Below are 22506 nucleotides of genomic sequence, written 5' to 3'. Positions count from 1 at the left end.
CCAACCATTTCAAACACTCAGCTTCTTCTCCCCTTCTCACATATCAAAACTTTAAGATACGAATTCGCTATTCTAAATACAACCCTATATCTAAACACTTAATATATATATGTATATAATTTTATTGATTTCAGAGAGGAAAGGAGAGGGAGATAGAAACATCAACAATGAGAGAGAACCACTGATTGGCTGCCTCCCACACTCACCTCCTACTGGGGATAGAGCTCGCAATCCTTGATAGGAATCGAACCCGGGACCCTTCAGTCCGCAGGCTGACACTCTAGTCACTGCGCCAAACCAGGTAGGACTAATCACCTTTTTAAAATAATGAATTCACAGTGAAATTGCACAGCTACTACCATCAAGTGGGTATTTCTTGTGTGCCTGCTGCCTGGCTCCATACATTTATGTCTTCTCTCCCCTAATCCATGCAGTCAGTCAACGAGAACATTATTCCCATTTTACGGATGAGAAAATTGAGGCAGGTGGAGAAGTTAGGTGGTTGGTACCAGGTTATACAGCGAATAAGAGCATCCGACTCCATCCTGGCCTCTGGGGGGAGGGGGGGGGTCTGTTCAACCCCTCACCTTCCTGATGCTGGGGAATCAGGAGAGAGGAACAGGCATATTAACTAAAAGTCTGCCACCCCTGCAGCCTGCCCACTGGCAGTTTCCCAGCCACCTCCTACCCTGCCAGTAACTCCCACAGTGGAGCACGCGAGGAGATTCCCGTAGCCGTCCACATCCTTTTACAAAGCAGTGAGGGGTAGCCTGCCACCCAGGGCAGAAACAGACCGTTCGCTCCCAGGTGAACCCTGTCAAGCTTTCTCCATTCCATTAGCCTCCGCCACACCTTTGTTCCTTTCTGTTCCATGACTCATGCCAATCCCGAGCATCATACCTGGCGTCTGGGACTCACACAAGGGCTTAGATGCCCCCAATCTTTTCATCTGACTGTTGTCTACTGAATCCTGATCCCACACAGCACCTGCGGCATTTGGGGACACATTTGGGGACAGTGAGCGAGTGGGTTTGCTGCAGGGCACACAGAACACTGCACTCTGCGACACAGGAAAGAAACCGAGGCCAAAACAGGGATCCTTTTGACAAACCAGGGAGGACTGGTGAGAGCTACAGGCAGTTTTGCAGGACAATGCCCGCCTTCTCCTCCTGCCTTCTCCTCCTAGATCGGAAATAAATGAAGGCAGGGTGAAACGAGAAACCACTTCCACCTCCTTACAAAACGCAACTCCACACCCGAATATTAGATCAGCCCTCCGCAGCCTCCTCTCAGTGGGCCCAGATAGAAACCTGAGCCTTTTGTAAGGACAGTCAAAGCCTGAACAGGAAGGCTACAATCAGCGTAGGAGTCTCCGGGCCAGGAAGCCATGGGTGTCTTTTGCTGTGACAATGATCTTTCTTGCCCATTCAGTTGGCCAAACACCTGGCTCCGTGTCTAGGGAAGTAGACAGCACCTTTTTAGTTTGACGAGGCAGGGAAAGCATTTTAATAAAAGCTGCTCCGGGAAGAAGTAATGCTCCCCCTGAAAGAATCACAAATTTTCAGAACCCAACAGTCTGACACCCAGAAGTCAGCACTCAGGGACAATGCTGTTTGGATTCCCTGGATGGTTGGGGAGAGAGCTGGGCAGGTGGGCAGAAATTGCAGAGCCTCCCACACCTGATAAGAGATACTTTTAGCCAAAAGAGATGTTAATGATTGTTTTGATGATCTCTGAAAATCCCAAATTCACTGCCTTGGGACTCCAGGAGGCACAATCACAGGACCGGAAGCCCAGAGACCGAATTCCAGCCTAGCGCTGCTTGAAACCAGCTGGGAGACTCTGCAAACAACGTCCCGGACTCGGTCCATGCAGCTGTCAAATGGGGAGGATCTGTTTCACCAAGTCACGCTGTGGTGTGAAGATTCTATGAAATAACGCATGAACATCCATTTGGTAAAACACTTTCTAAATGGCCGAAACTGGTTTGGCTCAATGGATAGACTAGAGCACATGTGTCAAACACAAGGCCTGCGGGCCAAATCCGTCCCGCCAGCCCTTGCAATGTGGCCCGCACCGCGCTGTCATCACTGCACTCTGCTGCGTTTCCATCACAATGACAGTTTATGACTGTTCAGTAAACCATTCGGCCCGCGATTTAGGCTGGATTTTAGATTTTGGCCCCTTCTCTGATTGAGTTCGACACCCCTAGACTAGAGCATTGGCCTGCGGACTGAAAGGTCCCAGGTTCGATTCCGGTCAAGGGCATGTACCTTAGTTGCGGGCACATCCCCAGTAGGGGATGTGCAAGAGGCAGCTGATTGATGATTCTCTCTCATCGATGTTTCTAGCTCTCTATCCCTCTCTCTTCCTCTCTGTAAAAAAAATCAATAAAATATATTAAAAAAAAAAAAAAAACCACTTTCTAAATGAACGAGGGTAAAAGATGACCATTACATATATTAACTTCATGAAACACCATGCGTGCCCCATAGGGGAGGCATGACCATTTCCACTGGACACGAAAATGGTCTTGGGAGAAGTTGCGGCCCGAGGTCCCAGAGCTAGTGACCTGCAAGCTCGATGTCAAGTCCAGGTCTCCTGACGGCGGACAGCTCGCTGTTGACAAGAAAGAAGCGTGCAGCCCTAACGGGACATCAGGAGCCCTGAGAGTGAGCCTCCCAGGTCACTTCCTGAACTTCAGTCTCTCCATTTCCTGTTTACCTGGGAAGGCTGCCGCTGGCAGGATCACAGGATCACACATTGCAAAAGCGCCCTGGACCAGGGCAGTTCCCTCACTGGAGACCAGGGGCTGGGGATCAGGGAAGGAAGTGAGGGCTCAAAGGCAGGAGTCAGGCCAGGGAGGCCCTGCAGGTAATCTTGCAGGTGGGAAGCAGGCAGTCTACAGCGGCTCAGAAGATAACAGGGTGAACTAAAGGGAGGGCTTCAAGTGGATTCAGCTGTCCCACGGGGCTGGCTTGGCATGATGCCGAAATGGGGGTGTTGCCTGGATACTCTTCCTTGTGAGGGTCCCCAAGAGACCCCCACAGCCTTGTAGATGATGGGGTGATTTTTTTTTTATACCCTGGTGAGAGGAGGGGATCTACTTCAAGTGGATGGTAAACCAAAAACCAGATTTTAAGAAAACTACATCATTGCTGGTCTTCAGTCAAACAGGCAGGTGTCTGTATGATAAAGGAAGGAAGTCCCTCCCCCCTCTCCGTGACATTTGCCTGGGGACCTAGTCCGGGAAATTCTTACACAGACAAGAGTCTGGCTCTTGCTGGATGCCTACAAAGGAAGAGAACTGGCCACTGCCCCCTGGAAAAGGGCTCTGTGGGCTTTATGCCCCCTCAGCTAGTAAGAAGGGCTGCAGGCTGAAGGCCAGCAGCCTCCGCACCAGGCTCCTGTGGCCAACCGCAGTGCTAGCGCTCTCACTCTCCGGCTTGCTCCTTCTCTCTTCTTGATAAATGCACACTTCTTAATGCAAGGTCACACCGAGCTTCGATTTGTAGACCTCAATTTATAAAACACTTACAGGTTCTAGGGTTTTTGTTGTTTGTTTGTTTTTTTAATAAAAAGACCTCATGATCTGAAAACTGTAAAGTTCCAATTCAGTTCCAAGGCAGCAAACACACTGCCTGGTGACAGCTACTGTTTTTTTGTTGTTGTTTTCGTTTTTTTAAAAAATATATTTTTTTACTGATTTTTTACAGAGAGGAAAGGAGAAGGATAGAGAGCTAGAAACATCGACCAGCTGCCTCCTGCACACCCCCCACCGGGGATGTGCCCGCAACCAACCTACATGCCCTTGACCAGAATCGAACCTGGGACCCTTCAATCCGCAGACCTACGCTTTCTCTGCTGAGCCAAACCGGTTTCAGCGACAGCTACCGGTTCAACAAGGACAGGCGCCCTCCTCCCTTCTGGGTACCCACCTTGTTTTTAAACAGACGCTCTTGGGCAAGTTTCAAAGATGCAACTCTGATACTCCCCTATGGTCCCAGCAGGTGGGTAAGGGGATGAGGGTGCAAAATCACCAAGGAGGACCACCCCAGGCCTTCCCATCGCCCAGGGCGAGTCTGGGGGCAGCGGGCCGCTCTGGCTCGGCTTGCGGAGCCTTCACTGGGGTAGGGGGAGGAGAAGAGGGGGGGCGCGGGGAGGGCACTCCGCGGTCTGGAAAACTGCACCCGAGTAACCAGAACACGTGGAGATCCTCTGAAGTGGGTGGCGGCGGAAGGGGGGCGCTTAGGCATGTCCCCAAAGCCTGGATCCAGAACACACGCTCCTTCCGGGACTGTGCCAAGCCGCTGGGGTTTAGGATGTGGTTCCCTCCTCCACCCGCAGCCTCCCAAGCCCGGTGCCTTTACCTGCGGTCCTCGCCCGTGGGCTCGCCGCTGCGGTGCCAGGACCCAGGGAGGGGCCGCTGCGGGGCCCGCTGCGCGCACCGTCCCGGGACCCCGCCGGGCCGCCCGGGGCCGCGGCGCCAGGTGCGCCCCTCCCGGGGCGGGAACAAAGCCGCCCGCAGGCCTCCGCGCTCCGGTGGGCGCCTGGAGGGGGGCCGGCCCGGCTCTGGAGCGCGAAGAGGTCCCCGGCGCCCTTTGGGGGACGCTGGCGGGGCCGGGCCCCCGGGCTCCTGCGGCGCGGAGACGGCGCTGGGCGCTGGCTCCCCAGGACCCGCGCGGCGAGGGGCGCACGGCGGGACAGGGCACCGGGCGGCGCGGGCCAGGGGGCGCTGCAGCCCGCGGGGAGCGGAGCCACGTGGGGCACCTGTAGCTCCGAGCGAGGGAAGGCGGAGCACAACCCCGCCCGCATCACCTCCCCCGGCTTTAACAGGGAGTCTGGGCCCAGGTGGGCAATCAGGGAAGGTGCTCCCTCCTGCGCGGGGTCCCAGCCGCTGAGCGGTGCGCGCGCTGCTGTCTCTGCGGGACCTATTGCTGCTGTCTCTGCGGGATCTATTGCTGCTGTCTCTGTGGGATCTATTGCTGCTGTCTCTGCGGGGTCTATTGCTGCTGTCTCTGCGGGGTCTATTGCTCCGATTCCGGCCAAAACGTTGACTTTGGCATCGCTGCTGTTTGCCATGGCGATGATTGCCGTTTGTTTACCTGGCTGCCCAATCGTTGGCATTGCGCGGTGGTAAGTGGACCTTTTCGTCAATATTCCTGGTGAAGTCTAGGAAGTGCCTGATTGTTAAAGCGTAAACGCCCGCGCGCAAAGCACAATCGCATGGTGCCCGGCGCAATGGCGCCTCCAGGGTAAGCACTCGCGCCATAAACGGTGGCTACCAGTGGGTGGTCTGTGTTGGTCTGTGGATTTCACACTCACACAGAAAGCCTCATTGCATAATGTGTGTTCGGAAGAAAATGCGAGCAAGCAAGGTGAAAAGCCACACCTAGTCCACCTCATCGACAATCACTAATACTATGGTGTATATCCTTCCAGTGTCGTCCTACTTATATAACATCTAGAACAACTTTCTGTTTTGTAGACCCTATTGAATGTCTTAATGTAGTTAACATATCTGCTATGGATGGGCATTAACTTTTAATTTTAATCATGCAACTGGATATTTGAGTAACTCGGTTACTCAAAAGGCAAGAAGGTAAATTCGTAGGCTATTGGGTATGTGCACTTTAAGGTTTTTGATGTGTATCATTAAATGCCCTCCAGGAAGATGTTTCTTTTTTTTCCTTTTTTTTTTTCCCATGCCCTTCCCGTTATTCTTGTAAATGTCAACCGGATAAACTAGTACTTTGTCTTGTTTTACACCCTTCCTAAAAAAAAATGTTTCTTCTAAAAACGTCTCATTTCTGTGGTTCCCAGTTGGTGTACAACCCTCCCAACATTGCCAGAGTCGCCTAATGCCTGCGCATGGGCCCCCGTGCAGGAGAGCCTGCCTGCAGGGCTCAGTGCTGGGGGAGGGGTGGCCACTGCCTCGGATTGACAGGTCCCAGTGGAATGTAATGCAAGCCACCTGGGTGGTTTTAAACGTTCTAGTAGCCACATTTGAAAAGAAGTGAAAAGAAACAGGTGGGTTTAATTTTAATAATATTAACCCAGTTGATCCCTAGTATCTCAACATGTAAATAAGGTACAGGGTGTTCCCCCCCACCCCCCCCAAAAAAGTATACATACGCTAACAGCTGATGGCTCAGTCTTGGAAAGGAAATGTACTTTAATAAACACTGCCTTTATCATTATTCAAAGTGTGTGTATACATTTGTGGGACACCTTATAGAGATATTGTATAGTCTTTAAAATTCTGCTGTCGTTCACGTTTACTGCACATCTCAGTTTAGATTCGCCACATTTTAAGTGCTCGGTACCCCCATGTGGGTGGCGAGTGGCCTCTGCTGCTCCGGACAAAGCGGGTTTGAGATGGGCAGCCCTCAAGTCCTGGTAAAATGTGGGAATGCCACAGCTGACAGCCTTCTCCCCAACCTGTTACGATTGGTTATTAACGTTTGCCTGCACAGTTTTGCCTAATCAGGTTTACCTTAGAGAAGTCAAATTTCAATTCTAGACGTTTCTGAGAGCTTAACATCTTTAACTGGTGTCAAATTAAATGTTTACTCCGTGGTGAAGAAGGAACAGGTTAAACTATAAATAGTGGTGGAGATACCAGTTGCTTCAAACTCCTTCACATCCACAAAGAATCCCCCTGTCCCAGGTGCCTGTGGGGAGGAGGGGAAGGCAGATGAGTGGGAGGAGACTAGCAAGGCTGGAGGCTTTTAATACAGAGAGAAGATGGGCGGCTGCTATTGGCCTCTTTCACAACCCCTCTTTTGTGAACACCTGTGGGCACTTAAAAAATAAAATCACCCGAAGGACCATCATTCCAAAAGGCATGTGCTGTAAGCCTCTTGCTTTCAAGTTCTTGCCTTCTTCATCTTCATGGTCCCAGTGTCTGGTAACTCTGCACAGTAACTACCCTATTAAAATGTGAATTCAGTCTTAGCCGGTTTGGTTCAGTGGATAGAGCATCAGCCTGCGAACCAAAGGGTCACGGGTTCCATTCTGGTCAAGGGCACATATCTTGGTTGCAGGCTCCTCCCCAGCCAGGGCCATGGTCAAGACTCATGCAGGAGGCAACCAATTGATGTGTTTCTCTCTTCTATCTTTCCCTCCCTCTCCCAATCTCCCTAAAAATCAATGGAAAAAATATCCTCGGGTGAGGATTAACAAATCACACACACACAGTTAATTCATTCATGAATTGCTCTGTATGGCATGTCTCAGTAAACCACAAGCATGCAGATGACTGAACTCCATGCAGAGGTCAGCGGAGACACCAGTGCAGTGGAAGGGCCACTGCTTAGGAGACAAGGAGGTCTGCGTTGCTGCTGGCTTTGTGCAAAGAAAAGATGCTGACTTTTTGACTGCTCAGTTCCCTGGCCTATTAAATTAAAGACTGGTGGATTCCCATCTAGGAAAGCCCAATTCAAACTGTTTGCATCCAGTCCTCTGCCTGATGAAGGCAAGGAGGGGCATATATGAAAAAGCCCAAAGCGGGTACAACACAGAGGGGAAAAATGGTGAATTTCCAGAAGCCTCTTGAGAAATGGAAGAACAGGAAATAATGAACCTTAAATGGCAAAGAAACCATCCCAGAGGACACAAAGGGCCTTATTCCAAAATGCCCCACAAGGTAGCAAATTAAGCCAGAGCCAGAATTAGGAAGGGGGGGGGGGGGGGCAGATGCCTGCTGGCAGAGCGGGGCACAGACCCAAGGAACAGAAACATGCCATCTCAGTTGAAGCCCCTTAGGCTTGGGGTAGGTACCAATTGTTCCAAGGCTTCAAGCCCACATACCAATCCTTTACAGAGAGGAGAATAGTGCACAAGACCTTACTGCGTATGCTTTCTGGCCGAATCGAATACACATGGAATGTCTGTGCGGGAGGCAAAGGCTTGGGCATCGTAAGTTAGTCATCCAATCAACACCCCAAACCGCATAAGCACTCTCCTCCAAACTGTTCATGCTTCCAGGTGTTGGATCTATAGTTTCCATGCACAGATGTGTGCCTCAGCAAAAGCCCTCGCTGAATGTATTTCGAGAGGAATCCTGCTGCACCCTTGGAGGCAGAGCGGGCTTCTTACAGTAATGCCACTCCGTGTCCCTCTCACGTCATAAGAGGTGGGCCCCGACTCCTCCTCAGGTTATCAGCTCAGGGTCTCCAGGGAAAAGAAAAGCATAGGGAAATGCATGAGGCTGGGCAGCTAAAGCCTTACGTGAAACCAACGTTAGTACGTTATCAGAAAGCTAATGGCTAGATTCAAGAACCTTCCTAGGGAAGCTGGCCCGGGAACTTGCACAATGTTAGGCAATGGAAAAAGTGCGAGTTCATTGTGTGCACCTCCCACAGCCCCACCTGGGCAGATGGGTGGCCTGGAACCTCCCTGATTCCAGCAAGCAAAGTCCTGCTGTTCCTTCTTAACTCATGTTTGGAACCTCAGGCTACCCTCCAACTCCTTTCATCTGGAAAAAAAAACTAAAACCACCCTTAAGAAGCCTTTGTTTCTCAAGCAAGCTCTGCTGGGGGCCAGCCTGCCTGCAGAACCGCCCGCCCAGTGAGCAGCCCAGCTGTCATGCTCTGGCTAATCCCAGGAGAGCTCCATTTGCCAAGCAGGCAGTTGTGTTGGTGATGAGAGCACTAGTTGCATGAATGGTTCACGGTTCATCATCAGCCTCAGGAGGACTTGGCCTCTGCTGGAATTTGGCAGCGTAGCAACCTGCTGGTAAGGGCCTTTACTGGTTTTCTGGAGTTCACATTATGCAGCAAGAGAGCTCCATTTCAAACGTAAGTCACCCTCACTCACAATGTTGAGCCTTTTACATTCCCAGCTGCCCCAGCTAAAGAATTCTACCAAAAGAAAAGGCGTAATGAAGGGCTGTCCCCAAGGATTAAACAGGGAAAAGCCATTCTGTCCCCGGTTTTAATCCTTGATAGAAATCTCTCCCTGGCAAAACAAGTCCAATTTGTCTCAAGGTTTACACAGTCTCAGCTCTGTCTACTTCTCTCTGACAGAACTAGGTATTACAAGGGACAGATGTGATGGGCCATACCTGGTCCTAATGGACAATAAATACAGCACCTGCCGCCATGTCAGACACATAGCTACTTGTTGACTTATACCTCGCTCTAACAGGAACTATTTGTTGAATTGATGTTAACTAAAATAGGAAAGTCTTAAGACGACTTAGAAATAAGACATGGTGGTCTGGTATGTTAACCCTTTGCACTCCGAACCATTCTGGACATTGGCTACCAGCTACTCGACACTAACGGCGGAAACGTGCATTGAATTAACTCAATTCCCTGTAATCACTAATAAACTGCAATGTCCCCTGAGAGGGGACATCCGAGTGATATGCTAGAATTCCGATGTCCCCTCAGAGGGGACAGCGGAGTGCAAAGGGTTAATGTGCGGATTAAACTAGAGACATTTATTGTGAGACCAGTGCTACAGATTACATCAGCACCTTTTGGGGAACAAGGCACAGCTGAACCACCAAATGATCGTGAACTCCATTCAGTTAAAACTGTTTGAATTGCAGTTTCCAGGAGCTTATAATACCTTGGAACCTGATGAATTCTGACTTAGGTTTTTTTATGTGGTCTCTGACTTGCTTCCCTGACTTTCCAGAATAAAAAGGCAAATTTTGTGATTCTATGGGTTTTCATTTGCACTTTTGCTGTGGCTGGAATTGAACACACTGAACAAACTAAGCACCTAGTGCTCCTACTATGTGCGAATAAGAAAAGAAACTTAGTAAAATGCTGGCAATAAGGACACAAGGAATCTGGCAAAATGAAAAGATTTTATTGGGCAAAGCAGCATAAATTTTAATATAATGGGGGCACATCACATCAATGTTTGAACAATTCTTTACATGAGGAAAAATTCCACTGAATCTAACAGATTAGCTGACACACATTATCAGTAAAAATAACAACAAAAACAGTCTTGTTTCTCTTTGAGTTGGTGAAAACATCTCCTGAGGCTGTAATGGGCTGCTACTTAAAATCACAAAAATTCTGACAAAAATTTAGGGTGGCAGAAGAGTCAGTTGGCCATAATTCTCCGCATGTGAGTTTAGGAGAATTTAATATCATGTGCTTCTAATTAAGCTTAAATTGTCACCTGTATTTGTGTTTCTGAAAATGGCAAATAGAACGGCAAATTCTATCTATAATAAAAATCTAAGTGGCTACATAAGGGCTGGCGAGAGCAGAAAGAGAACTTTCCTTCCCCAGCTGGAGTGGTCCAGAGCCCGGGGACAGACTGCCACAGGACAAGTGAGCCACGTCGCCATGGAGAGCAGCGGATGACCTCATGCACAAGAAAAGAGGAGCAGAGAATGGAGCACAACAAACCAAAGAACATTTATTATGTGCAAGAGACAGATGGTGACAGGGATATTTTATTATAAAATACTTCAAACATACATAAAGTCCAAAAAGTAATAAAGCTCATGTATCCACCAACTAGACTAATCCAGTATTAATAGGAGGCATATTTTCTTCAGTAACTTTATGTAATAAAAAATTATATATACAGTAGGAGGCCCCCATGCATTCCTTCCTGATATTTCTGTGAATCTGGTACAGATCTTCTATGCAGGTTTATATATTTGGAAGGAAGAACTTGGGAAAATAAAACTACTCTACCTAATAGAAGAGCAGTAAGCAAACAAAAGTGGAGGCATCAAAGGTCATTAAAGAAAACGTCAAAGAGAAAAGGTTCCGTTAAACAAACACACAAGATGCTGTCCTTTCTCTCCTAGTCTAGCCTTCACTGTTTCCTCTCTCATAAGTGTTTATTTCCAACAGACTGTTTCTGAAAGAGAAAAATCAACTATCATTATGCCGTATATAAAAGCTTGGTCACCGTGGTTCTTAATTTCTATCTTAAGTACGTACAAGCAAAACAAATATTCACTTTTAACTGAAATTATATATTAAATCAGAACTGCCAGTTAAAAAATTAACCACTATCATAACAATGTAATGTGTTAATTAGAGCTGTTTGTACTCCCCCTTCACAAACATAAAATATAGCTGTGTAGACTCTCCTTCTACTATAAAAATATTTTATATTAACTAGTATGCTGAAGCACCTATTTATCACTTTTGAGCAAAAGGTTAGTTTTATGTTCTCAGCACCACATCACTCCTACAATTACTAACAAATTAAAACAAATTTCTCCAGAGATGATGAAACAAAATTAAAACACATTTTCTCTATCTCTAAGAGCAGCGGTCGGCAAACTGCGGCTCGCAAGCCACATGCGGCTCTTTGGCCCCTTGAGTGTGGGTCTTCCACAAAATACCACTTCAAGGGCGAGTCTATTTTGAAGAAGTGGCGTTAGAAGAAGTTTTAAAAAAGTTGGATCTCCAAAGAAATTTCAATTGCTGTACTGTTGATATTTGGCTCTGTTGACTAATGAGTTTGCCGACCACTGTCTAGGAGGAAAGACTTAAAGTACTAAATATTCAACTACATTTTCACTAGAATGAAGGAAATATACTTAAGTAACCAGGTATGTAATTTTTTCTAATAATATAACCGTAGTTTCATGCACTTCAGATTGATGGAACCTAAAAAGATATTGTAGCACAGCAGACAGGTAAGAAGCAGGAGACGGTAAAGTCAGCTTTAAGTCAGAAGACCTACTTTCCAGGCTGTGTGATTTTGGGCAACCATGGAACCTCTCTGAGCCTCAGCCTCCTCACCTATAAAATGGGGTCGTACTTTCTTTTCAAGGATGCTGTAAAGATGAACTCTGGGATTAGATGTAAAAGTCCCTTTTAAATAGAGCACCACCCAAATACATGGTATTACAGTGTATTCAAATGTAGATAAAATGTGTATTTATTACCACAGAGGAAAAGTCAATTCAAAGACTATGCTTTAAATAATGTCTTCACTCTATTCAGAAACAACAGAAAATACAGGTTTCGTGTGAAGTTGTGTGCGTCAGCACTCTCCGCAATCCTTGGGAAAAAGCCCAGAACACAAGTGAAAAGTAACAGAGCACGCAAGTTCATCAACTTGACTGGCACTAGCACTAAATTCCAGAAGTTCATGTCTTTGCATGTTCCTTAATCTACGAAATTAAAAGTATCATTGATGATTTTAAACCCAAGTACACAAAAAACAGCAGGATTACAACTCAATACATGAAAAAGCACTGAAAGTTGTCATTGCGATTGTAAGTCAGCATTTGTTAAAAACGAACCAAAACTTGTAAAGGAAATAAATAATGAGAATCAAAACTGCTGACCTTGCATTAATGACATTTACCCTCCAACTTGGCTATCCTTTCTTAGAAACAGATATACACTTCACCCAACAAGAGTGCACACATTAAAATAGTCAAAGAGGCTTTGCTTTTGGCTGGAATTATATCTCTTTGAATTAAGTGATAGGGACAACTTCCAACTGGCTGTTTACTGGTCACAAATTATTTCCGAGGACTATTTTAGAACAAAGGACCCCAGATAGTAACAGGGGATCACAGCAAGGGAACTATCATTTAAAACTCACCGATTTTGTCTTTTAATCACTAGAATCGCCACAGCCAAAAGAAAATAGTATGTTTTGTTTGGAAATGCAATGTAGCATCAGTGCAGCCCATTTTCCATTCTTGAACCTTTGGGACCTCCTCACAAAAAATGCTAAACATCCTGGCCGGGGTAGCTCAGTGGTTGAGCATGGACCTAGGAACCAAGAAGTCACCGGTTTGATTCCTGGTCAAAGCTTATGCCGATGTGCGGGCTCAGTCCCCTGTGGGGAGTGTGCAGAAGGCAGCAGATCGATGATATTTTTCTCTCATCAATGTTTGCATCTCTCTATCCCTCTTCCTTCCTCTATCTCTAAAAATCAGTAAAAACTTAAAAAAAAAAAAAAAGCTGAACACTGTTATAACAATGCACACAAGTGAGAGTTGATCTCACATCTAGACACAAAGTATTTCGGGCTATGCTTTACATCACAGCAATTATTATGAGTCCCTCCACATATCAATACGAACACTCCCCAAAATCAAACAACAATTGGAAAGTTTGCTGCAACCTGAACACATACCCCTGGGCTCAGTTCCACTGGCAGTGTCAAAGGAAGATTACCCAATAAAACTTAGGAAAACAGCCAAAACATTACAGCCAGGCCTCGGATCGTTAGCTCACAAAATAAGTACAGCCTCGCAGTGAGCTTTCACTCCAGCAGCTCTGCCCTGAGAACAGGACTGCAGGCCTCCGGCTGCTGGTTACAGAGGTGGCAAAAACAGCAAGTTTTACTTACTTAACTTCTTAACAACTTTTTCATTTCAATAAATTTATTTTGATTGGTTGGATTGTTTAAGAGGAAGAGAAGAATCTGTTCATGTTTTTCAACCTATGGGTGAAAAAGAGAGTAGCATTTAATTTCTCAAAATGTTAAAAGGTTCATTTCACTTAAAGAAAACTTTACCCACTTGTTTCTGTAATTCTGAGCAGCAGCAACTCGTCCTGTTCACCTTTTCTGAAAGTAAATGCAGAAAGTCATCAGATCACATACATGCAATATAAATAACAAAATTCCTCAAGTCTGAACATATGCAGATCTGCCTCTCCCCAGACATGGGTTCCAAACACAGAAGACTTGATCAATTAACTTTTTTAAAAATATATATTTCTTTATTGATTTCAGAGGAAGAGGTAGAGAGAGAAAGAGAGAAATATCAATGATGCGGGAGAATCATTGATCGGCTGTCCATGCTCCACTTTGGGATTGAGCTCACAACCCCGGGCCTGTGCCCTTGGCCAGAATTGAACCTGGGAACCTTCAGTCCACAGGCCAATGCTCTATCCACTGAGCCAAACTGGCTAGGGCTGATCAATTAACTTTTTGTTTGTGCTTCCATGCTATCTCAACTATGTCCAAGGATTTTACCAAATTAATGCCCACGTCTCCAAGGCTTCAGGTCTTCTGCTTCTCATATATGGGCTATCTCTCTTTGGCTGAGGGCAGGCCTGCCAAATATCATCTTATGAAATATCGTAAGATCCAATCTAAAAAAGTGGGTGTTTCTCACTTTCACCAGGATCAAAAGTAACCCAGAAGTAACTTTGAATGCATTTCTAACGTTCTTGGCATCAATTCCATGGACAGTGTTGCTGAGCCTGATCTAAGGACAGTCTGGACTGGCGGCCTGCTTCCATCCAGGGGGGTCCTCCAGGGAGCGTCAGGACCTGGAGCCCTACCACTAGGCTCACAGAGGAGGAGGGGATGTGGCCACGGGGAGTACGGAAAGATGAGTTCAACTAAACTGACAGCGATTCTTAATTACACTTACATTTGTTATTACACTTGGAAAAATACCTTTATTTAGGGCATTCTGCTCTTTAGATGTGATGCTTTTTGCCAGACCATACATCACCAGCTTATCAGTGAGACTGACAGCACCGTTTTCAGAGCTTTTCTCAACCAACACGGTATGGACATTCTTAGTGATTCCTTTTACAGAAAGCGTTACATTCTGATTCAACATGAAGTTTTTTAGTAGCTCTATTACTAGTTGAGAACAGCTTCCATTCAATTCCATCAGTCCTGGGGGGGAAAATTACATCTTAGAGTTAATCTTCAAGTCCCTTTATAAAGGTAGTATTTAGAAAAATTATTTAAGGATTCTAAGGAAAACGCTCACTGATTTTTAGCTAGGTTTATGTATGCTTTGATGTACTACTGCTATTTGCTGCATTAAAAATAATAAAACTCAAGTACTCATTGATCCCTGCTGTGTGTCAAGCACTAATCTAGGTCTGGAGGCCCAAACGGACAAATGGTGCCTCTGTGGACATATACTCATGCGGGAGAAGAAAACAGGAACAGTTTCCCAACTCCCTGAATCAAAACCAAAGCAGACTCTGAGGCAGTGTGTTCTTATCAGCGGGGACCTCCAGGTAAACAAATTGGGAGTAAGTAAAAATCTATTGTGATACTTCAGACACTTTATACAAAGTCCAAGAGAAGAGCTGAAAAGATGCAGATAGTACCATGGGCAGTGTCATCTGAGTGTCTCTAACGACAGAGGCAGGACAGAGCAGGAAGACCTCCAACAAGAGCTGTCAGGTGACTTCCCTTCTCCCCCTCCCCCCTCTTCTTGGCCCTGCGACTCCCTAGTTTTGCAACCTGGGGCAAAACCACCTCTGAACCTGGGCACTATGAAACCATCTGTAAAACAAAGATGGACCGACTCAATGTAGTCTTTGTGAGAATGAAAGAAAGAATAAAAGATAAGATTTCTTTGTGAACTCTGTTGATATTTAGAAATCTTGGCAGTTACTTGAAATACCCATTTGATTCAGACTTACTAGTAGAGCTATAGAACTAACAGGAAAAAGCAATAATCCAGAGACACTCAAATCGGAAAGCGACTTGTCTACCTTCGAACGAACACCTGATAATTTGGAAAGGAAGCTCCAAGTGGCTGGCGGAGATGGGCAGCACTCTGCAGAGAGGCAGCGTTTCCACGTTTCCGTAGTCCGCATAGATCACCCTCACCTCGGCCTCCGACGTCCCCAGAACAACAGCACGGTACCAGAGATCATCACCTGAGAACATAACGGAATTTTTCCAACATGAGAGATAACAGAAAATGCATCTCACATGTATCTTTTATCTGCATCTGGAGGATGGAATATACCCAATTTTTAGAGTAAGTCAAAAGTAAGAGATTCCAAAACAAGGGATCGTGGTGACCGAGGGGGAAATCTAGCCAACAAGGTGGGTGGGGAAGAAGTCCACGAAACCAAGGTGGGTGGTGTTGAAACAACTCCCAGCACGATGGTGAAGGGAAAATTCCAGGATGATGGCTCAGGTCTGGAAGGCAAGCCGTCTAGAAAGGAGTAGTTCAGAAGGTTAAAGACGCCTCAAATACAATAAAAGTTGATAAAAGTACCTTAAGGGTTCACTGAATTTACACTAATGCAGAGAACTGGAGGTAATTAGTGAAAGTATACAGAACACTAGTAACAACAAAAACACCACAAAATAGAAATCTAACTATGGTACACCACTAGCCGTGAACAGTGTTTATACAACACTAGTAGAGTAATAAAGAATTCTTAACCTAGCCCTAACCGGTCTGGCTCAGTGGATAGAGTGTCAGCCTGCGGACTCAACAGTCCCAGGTTTGATTCTGATCAAGGGCATGTACCTTGGTTTGGGCATATCTCCAGTAAGGGATGTGCTAAAGGCAACTGATTGATGTTTCTAACTCTATCCCTCTCCCTTCCTTTCTGTAAAAAAATCAATAATATATATATATTTTTAAAAAGAATACTTTACCTAATCAAAAATTACCACTTACAGTTTCTCAAACCTAATTCATTCTGGAAGGCTATTCGAGAAGCGATTTGTTCGAAAACCAAATCATTTCCCCCCATTAGAAATAATGTAAATGGAATTAATCTATTCCAGACCCCCAAATAATTCCATTTTAACTTTTCTGATATACAATAGATGTCTAATGTACTGATAAACACCTATTGATCCACCATATAGAGTATTATTATCTAGAGCTGGTTATCTAGAAGTACTGACAGATTTTTAAATCTCTACCTATACCCTTGCCTAAGTATAACTGTGGTTATGGAACAGAAAAGCTGAACAACCCCAATATTTGAATTAAACCCACGACCTTTTCTTTAATTTCTCTATCCAACCAAATGAACTGTGCATCTTAAATAACAAGATCCCATATCATCTCGTGTGAAAGAGAACAGAAAAGTGCTGTCCCTAGAAGAATCTTACTTGTGTATTGGGCACAGCACGCATCTCCAGCTCTTGGTATATAGGATGATGGCCTCATCTGAGCAGTGCAATATACTAACAATTCAGTTGTCAATATATACAGTTTTTCTGGATCTCCTAAAATATATAAAAACAATCTTTTGTGAAAAAATTTTCAATACTATTATTATAGTATGCAAAACAATGTTAAATCTAGTCACCAAAAAAAACCCCTCTGTATTAAAACATACATTTATTTTTTAAGAATAAATAAAACCCTATTGGTCATCTTGTGCCGAAGGGATGCGATACTGAGAGGGAGCAAGAAGGAAGCCTGGGGAGATTAATGTCTTGCTTGGGGTTGCTATACTAGGGTGTCACACTTATGAAAAATTATTAAGCTGTATTTTTACAATTGTTTGGTGTGCTTTGCTCCTCTCTCCCCTCCCTCTCCCCTTCCCTCTCCTTTTCCCCAGCCCCACCTCCCCACCTCTCCTTCTCTTCCACTCTATAACAATCAATGAAAAAAATATCCTCGAGGATTAAAAAAAAAAAATTCTCTTAGATGGCTGTTGAACATTAACTTGGTAAACACAATGCATTTAAATAAGAAGTTATACAATAATCAAGACACTGTTTTGTTATAAAAAAAACACACACACAAAACCTGTAGATTATTAAGACTAGGTTGAACAGGTGCTGAATGCAAGGCACTCTATTTATGTTCACACTGTGTTTTTATTCGTAAATCTGCCTGAAGTGCTAATAAGATCAATTCTTCCTTAAAACCTTGAGTGAGACAAAATTGTTACCCTCTTCCTTCTCCCCATTTCCTAATGAGTTCAGATAAGCACTTTCATTTTACAGTTAAAAAGGTTAGCATAAATGGGCCTCACATTTTAATTTCTTACCTGGCATGTCATTTGGCAGAGCATAAAATAAGTTTGGGTTAATGATTTCTAATATGCTGGCTTGTACAGTTTTATCAACTGGCAGTTCTATTGTCCTCCACTGCTGAGCTAAAGAGACAGCTGAAAACATACCAAACACAGGCTCCATGAAACAGGTCCAACTAAGTATTCTTTCCCAGTAATGTCTTTATTCACTCAATTTTTTCCATCAACATTCCCAAATTCCCAAAATAAATATCTGTATCTTCACAAAACAATCTATTCAATTTGAGGGATTTTGTGGGTGTTACAAAAAAAAATAAAAATCCAATCTATAATGAGAACCCTTGAAACCACTGCACTCCTGTAGTATTGTGTTCCTGTAATATATTTCCACTTCTGTAGTATATTTATATCATCCTTAAAATGTCTTCAAACATTAAGGGATGCACAACTGTATGATGAAAGTTTACCTTATAAGTAACTACATTAAAAATGAGTACAGTGTTTGCTGAATAAAACCATCGTGTTTCAATAAATTAATATTAGATTAACTTCAACTAGAGGCCCGATGCGTGACATTCGTCAGAGTAGGCCTTCCTTTCCCTGGCTGCCCCCACAGCTTCCCTCGCAGCCCCGACTTCATCTAGAAGGACGGCTGGTCTAATTAGCATATTATTTTATTATTATGGATAGCTTACTGTAAATCTATATTAATCTATCTCCACAAAGCATATTTCTACAGGAAAATTGTATCCTTCAGAATAGAGAATTTTTCATAGCCTATGAAGACAAAGGATAACACAAATTTAAATAACAAATAAATGGCTTAGAAATGTTACCTTGCTGCCCTGGGGTTTCAATCTGAAGGTCACGTTTATTGACAGGCCTGTGTGCTGTACAGTCTTTTTGTGGTGAACTGGCTTTTGCAACCAGTTGCTCGTCAATGAGAATATCACTAATTATTCTGGGATAACAAGTGGAGAGATCGGTGAGCTCAAGTCCCACTCCATTTTCAGAGATTTCAACCACTCGGGCTTGGAGTTTTATCCCTGCAACGCACATCTGAAATTTTGCTATGGCTTCCTTACTCCAGTGTTTGTTTCTAGGCTGTACATCTGGCAAATACATACAGAACAGCATTAAAAAGAATTCTGTGCCCACGCTGTATTTTTTTTTCTTTATTAAGGTATTACATATGTGTCCTTATCCCGCATTGCTCCTCTCCCCCCCTCCCTCCACTCATGCCCTCACCCCCCTGGTGTCTTTGTCCATTGGTTAGGCTTACTAGAATATGCCATGCTGTATTTTTGCTTCAGGTCAGCAATGTTGAATATCTTTTTCCAATACTCAATTCTGTATCTACATACCCTACACACCCTGCATGTCTGATTTTTCAATAATGCATTTGCAAATGTACCGCTCAGGATCTCTCCTTACTTTCCTACTACTGTGTCTTTACCTGGCATTTTCCCAATTGGCAAAAATAGATTATTATTTAACTTTTAAAAAAATATATTTTTATTGATTTCAGAGAGGAAGGGAGAGGGAGAGAGAGAGAGAAATATCAATGATGAGAGAGAATCATTGATCGGCTGCCTCTGGCACACCCAACCCACACTGGGGATCAAGCTCACAACCCAGGCATATGCCCTTGACCAGAATTGAACCTGGGACCTGCTTCAGTCCACTGAGCCAAACCAGCTAGGGCTATTATTTCTTTTAGAAGCAATTCTTATGTTCTGTTACAAGCAATGATGAGTGACCAATTATACTGGTAAAAAAAAATAATTCACCTTTGTGAACAGTTTTCCAATAATTTCAAAATGTCATTTTAAACTACTTAGCAAAAAATTCTTTTTCTTTGCTAATTTTGGCTTATACCCTCTTCTTAACAGTGATTCTCAAACTTCCATGTACATCTGGATAACCTAGAGGTCTTGTTAAAACATATTTAGGCTCCCCGCCCAAGAGTTTCCAATTTAGTAGCAGGTCTTGAGTGGGGAATGAGAATTTGCATTTTTAAGTTCTCATGTTGCTGCATCTGGTTCAGGGGCCACATATTAAGAAACACTAACATAAAACGTGGTAATTAAAAATAATAATCTGAAACATAATTAAGTATAAATTAAGTAGAAAAAACAACAACAGATAAGCAAAAGAATAAATGAAAAGCGTCTATGCTTCCAGACAGAATACTGTTAACATTTTGGTATCCAACCTTCCACAGTTTTAAGGTAAATACACACATGAACATATATACTCATATTTCTTTTTAAAATATTATAAATATTTATAATAATAATAATAATAATAATAACTATTATGAATATAACAGTGCCCAGGCACTATGAAGTGCTTTTTATACTTTTACTAGTGGCCTGGTGCATGAAATCTATGCACATTAAAAGATAATTTACTAAAGGAAATATTTTAATATTGCTATTTGCCCTTTCTCTATAATAGAAGTGTCAGAGGTGAAAGAAAATTAGTAAAATGTATATGAAAATCTCCCTCCTTTGAGTCTGGGGCACACCGCGGGACTGAGCCAAGGCCCCACCCACGCATGCCTCAGATCCCCAGGCCCGGTGCCAGGCTGAGGGTGCAGCCTCAGGTACCCTGTCAAGCCCTGCTAAGACTGGGGGGATGCAGCTCGAGGGCGGGAGGACCATTTGCATATTAGATCTTTATTATATAGAATCTCTTTGAGGAAGGTACTGTTTCTGTGCAGGGGTGGAAATGAGGGCACAGAGTTGAACCAGTTCGTTGAGGTCTCATGACTGGGAGGGAGCAGAGCCGTCCCAGAGTCCGTCCTCTTAGTTACAATGCTATGCTACATCTCCTTATAACTGCTTTCTTCACTTAAATCATGAACAATTCTTATATCAGTGACACACATTTAACCTCCTCTTAATGACTATGTAATAACAAACAGTGAAATAGGACCTTCTGAGTGCCAGGCTCTGTTCTGAACATTCCTTTAATCCTCACAACCACCCCTTGAACCAGACACTACCATAACCCATTGTATGGAGCGTCATTTAACGCATCTTCTCTTTCTATGTAGGTTGATTTGCTTTTATTAACAGCAGTAGAATGGGTTTCCTTGCAGGGGAACTCTGTAAAATTCCAGGATTAGTTCTTTGGGATAAATGATTGGAAGCAAAATATGACCATGAGAAGATATCCATTTTCCCACCCATCACAGAACAGAAAAGCAGCTGCTTCCCTACTCTGACATCGACAGGGAGTCTGGCCAGTATCTTTAAAAACAAATTTTGAAATTTTATATTATAAAGTAAGATCTTCTAACTTACACAAAATATTAAAATTATAGATATTAATACTTAGATGTTTATGCACTCTAAGTATTAGGAGACAGCAGAGAAAATTTCTTATTCTACATCATACCTACTAACCAACACCTTATCCCTTGAAATGGCAGGGTTAAAAATTCAGAGGGGATCATCTGGAGTTGATCTGCAGTAACTTCTTCAATGTTTCCATAATCCACAAAATGTACTTTAATGTTTCCATTTGGTACAATTTCCTTGACTAAAGCACGATACCAATGGCCATCACCTAGGTTTAACACAAAGTTTATTACATGGAAGTTGTTTCTTGAAAAAGACATCATTTGTCTAGCAGCTAATAACCCCTCTCTCTTTCACAGATGATGCCTTTAGCTTTCACTCACAAATCGCTACAAGAATACTCAAAATCAATTTTTAGAACACCTCCAAAATTTTTATAGCACCACACTTTTCCATCTAATATAAAGATTTCATTCATCACCTATCCTTAAATTATCAGAGTGAAAAGGTAAATGTAAGCATGTCTGTCAATCTGGAAGACTTAAAATACTCTCACTACTACTGACAGATTATTTTAATTGTTACTGGTAAAGCAATAGAAAAAGTAAATAGAAAAAGTCTTGCTGCTGAAACCGGTTTGGCTCAGTGGATAGAGTGTCAGCCTGCAGACTGAAAGGCCTCCAGATTTGATTCCGGTCAAGGGCATGTACCTTGGTTGCGGACACACCCCCAGTTGGGGGTGTGCAGGAGGCAACTGATCGATATTTCTCTCTCATCAATGTTTCTAACTCTCTCTCTCTCTCTTCCTTCCTTTCTGTAAAAAATCAATAAAACATATTTTTAAAAAAAGAAAAAGTCTTGCAATGAAATTAAGTTATCTCATTAAGTTTATCTTCAAAATAAGCAAACACAGGATGACCAGAAAAAACAATAAATTTATAGTGGACAGGTTTTCCATTATCTAATTTATTTTAGTATTATCAGAAATTTTGGAATGAAAAGCATTTAACCAAGTTTAAGTGTGAAAGTACCATTTGGAAGTTCCTGGTCAAAGAGAGAAGAAAAAACATCTTAAGCATTCACTTAATGTCAAGTGTGAAAAATATTTGCTTAAACATCAGAAAGAAAATAGACATTAAAAATAAGGGTTGCTGAAACCCATATAGTTTTATTAAGCAATGTCACCCCAATACATTCAATAAAAATTTAAATTAAAAAAAAAAGGGATTGAATGTCAATAAACAAAAGGTCCTGGTAAAGTCAAGATTGCACCAACTGCAACTTACCTGAGAAAAAAGCACAACAAGGTTGCCCTATTTCTGCCTTAAAGTCATTAGGCAACTTCTGCTGGCAAAGTTCTGCTAGTGATTTGTTCAAATCATTGAGTTTCTTTATAGCTGAAAATACAATACGGAATTTAATATTTTTTTAAAATGCAGAATATAGATTTTTCTTTAAAGCTAAAAAATATTTTAATCATACAATCTCAGGTATATCCCCAAACAACTATTAAGTACACCAAA

General features: G+C 43.5%; 1 protein-coding gene across 1 annotated transcript in view; it reads right to left on the bottom strand.

Moving 5' to 3' along the window:
• Nucleotides 1-12912: 12912 nt before the first annotated feature.
• TDRD1 (tudor domain containing 1) overlaps nucleotides 12913-22506 on the bottom strand; it is a 28196-nt gene continuing 18602 nt past the window's right edge. Inside the window, exons 16-23 of the mRNA XM_036438004.1 lie at nucleotides 22270-22380; nucleotides 21081-21251; nucleotides 18512-18787; nucleotides 17691-17810; nucleotides 16801-16917; nucleotides 15432-15599; nucleotides 13481-13527; nucleotides 12913-13401 (exon numbers count right to left, since the gene is read on the bottom strand). Of these exons, the coding sequence (XP_036293897.1) occupies nucleotides 13309-13401; nucleotides 13481-13527; nucleotides 15432-15599; nucleotides 16801-16917; nucleotides 17691-17810; nucleotides 18512-18787; nucleotides 21081-21251; nucleotides 22270-22380 (1103 nt within the window). The 3' untranslated portion in view covers nucleotides 12913-13308. The remainder of the gene's footprint in view (nucleotides 13402-13480; nucleotides 13528-15431; nucleotides 15600-16800; nucleotides 16918-17690; nucleotides 17811-18511; nucleotides 18788-21080; nucleotides 21252-22269; nucleotides 22381-22506) is intronic.

This window comes from Pipistrellus kuhlii, unplaced genomic scaffold (genome assembly GCF_014108245.1).
Source record: "Pipistrellus kuhlii isolate mPipKuh1 unplaced genomic scaffold, mPipKuh1.p scaffold_m20_p_15, whole genome shotgun sequence".
Taxonomy (NCBI): domain Eukaryota; kingdom Metazoa; phylum Chordata; class Mammalia; order Chiroptera; family Vespertilionidae; genus Pipistrellus; species Pipistrellus kuhlii.
The sequence above is the reverse complement of the archived record's forward strand: the minus strand, read 5'-3'. Positions and strand labels throughout refer to the sequence as shown.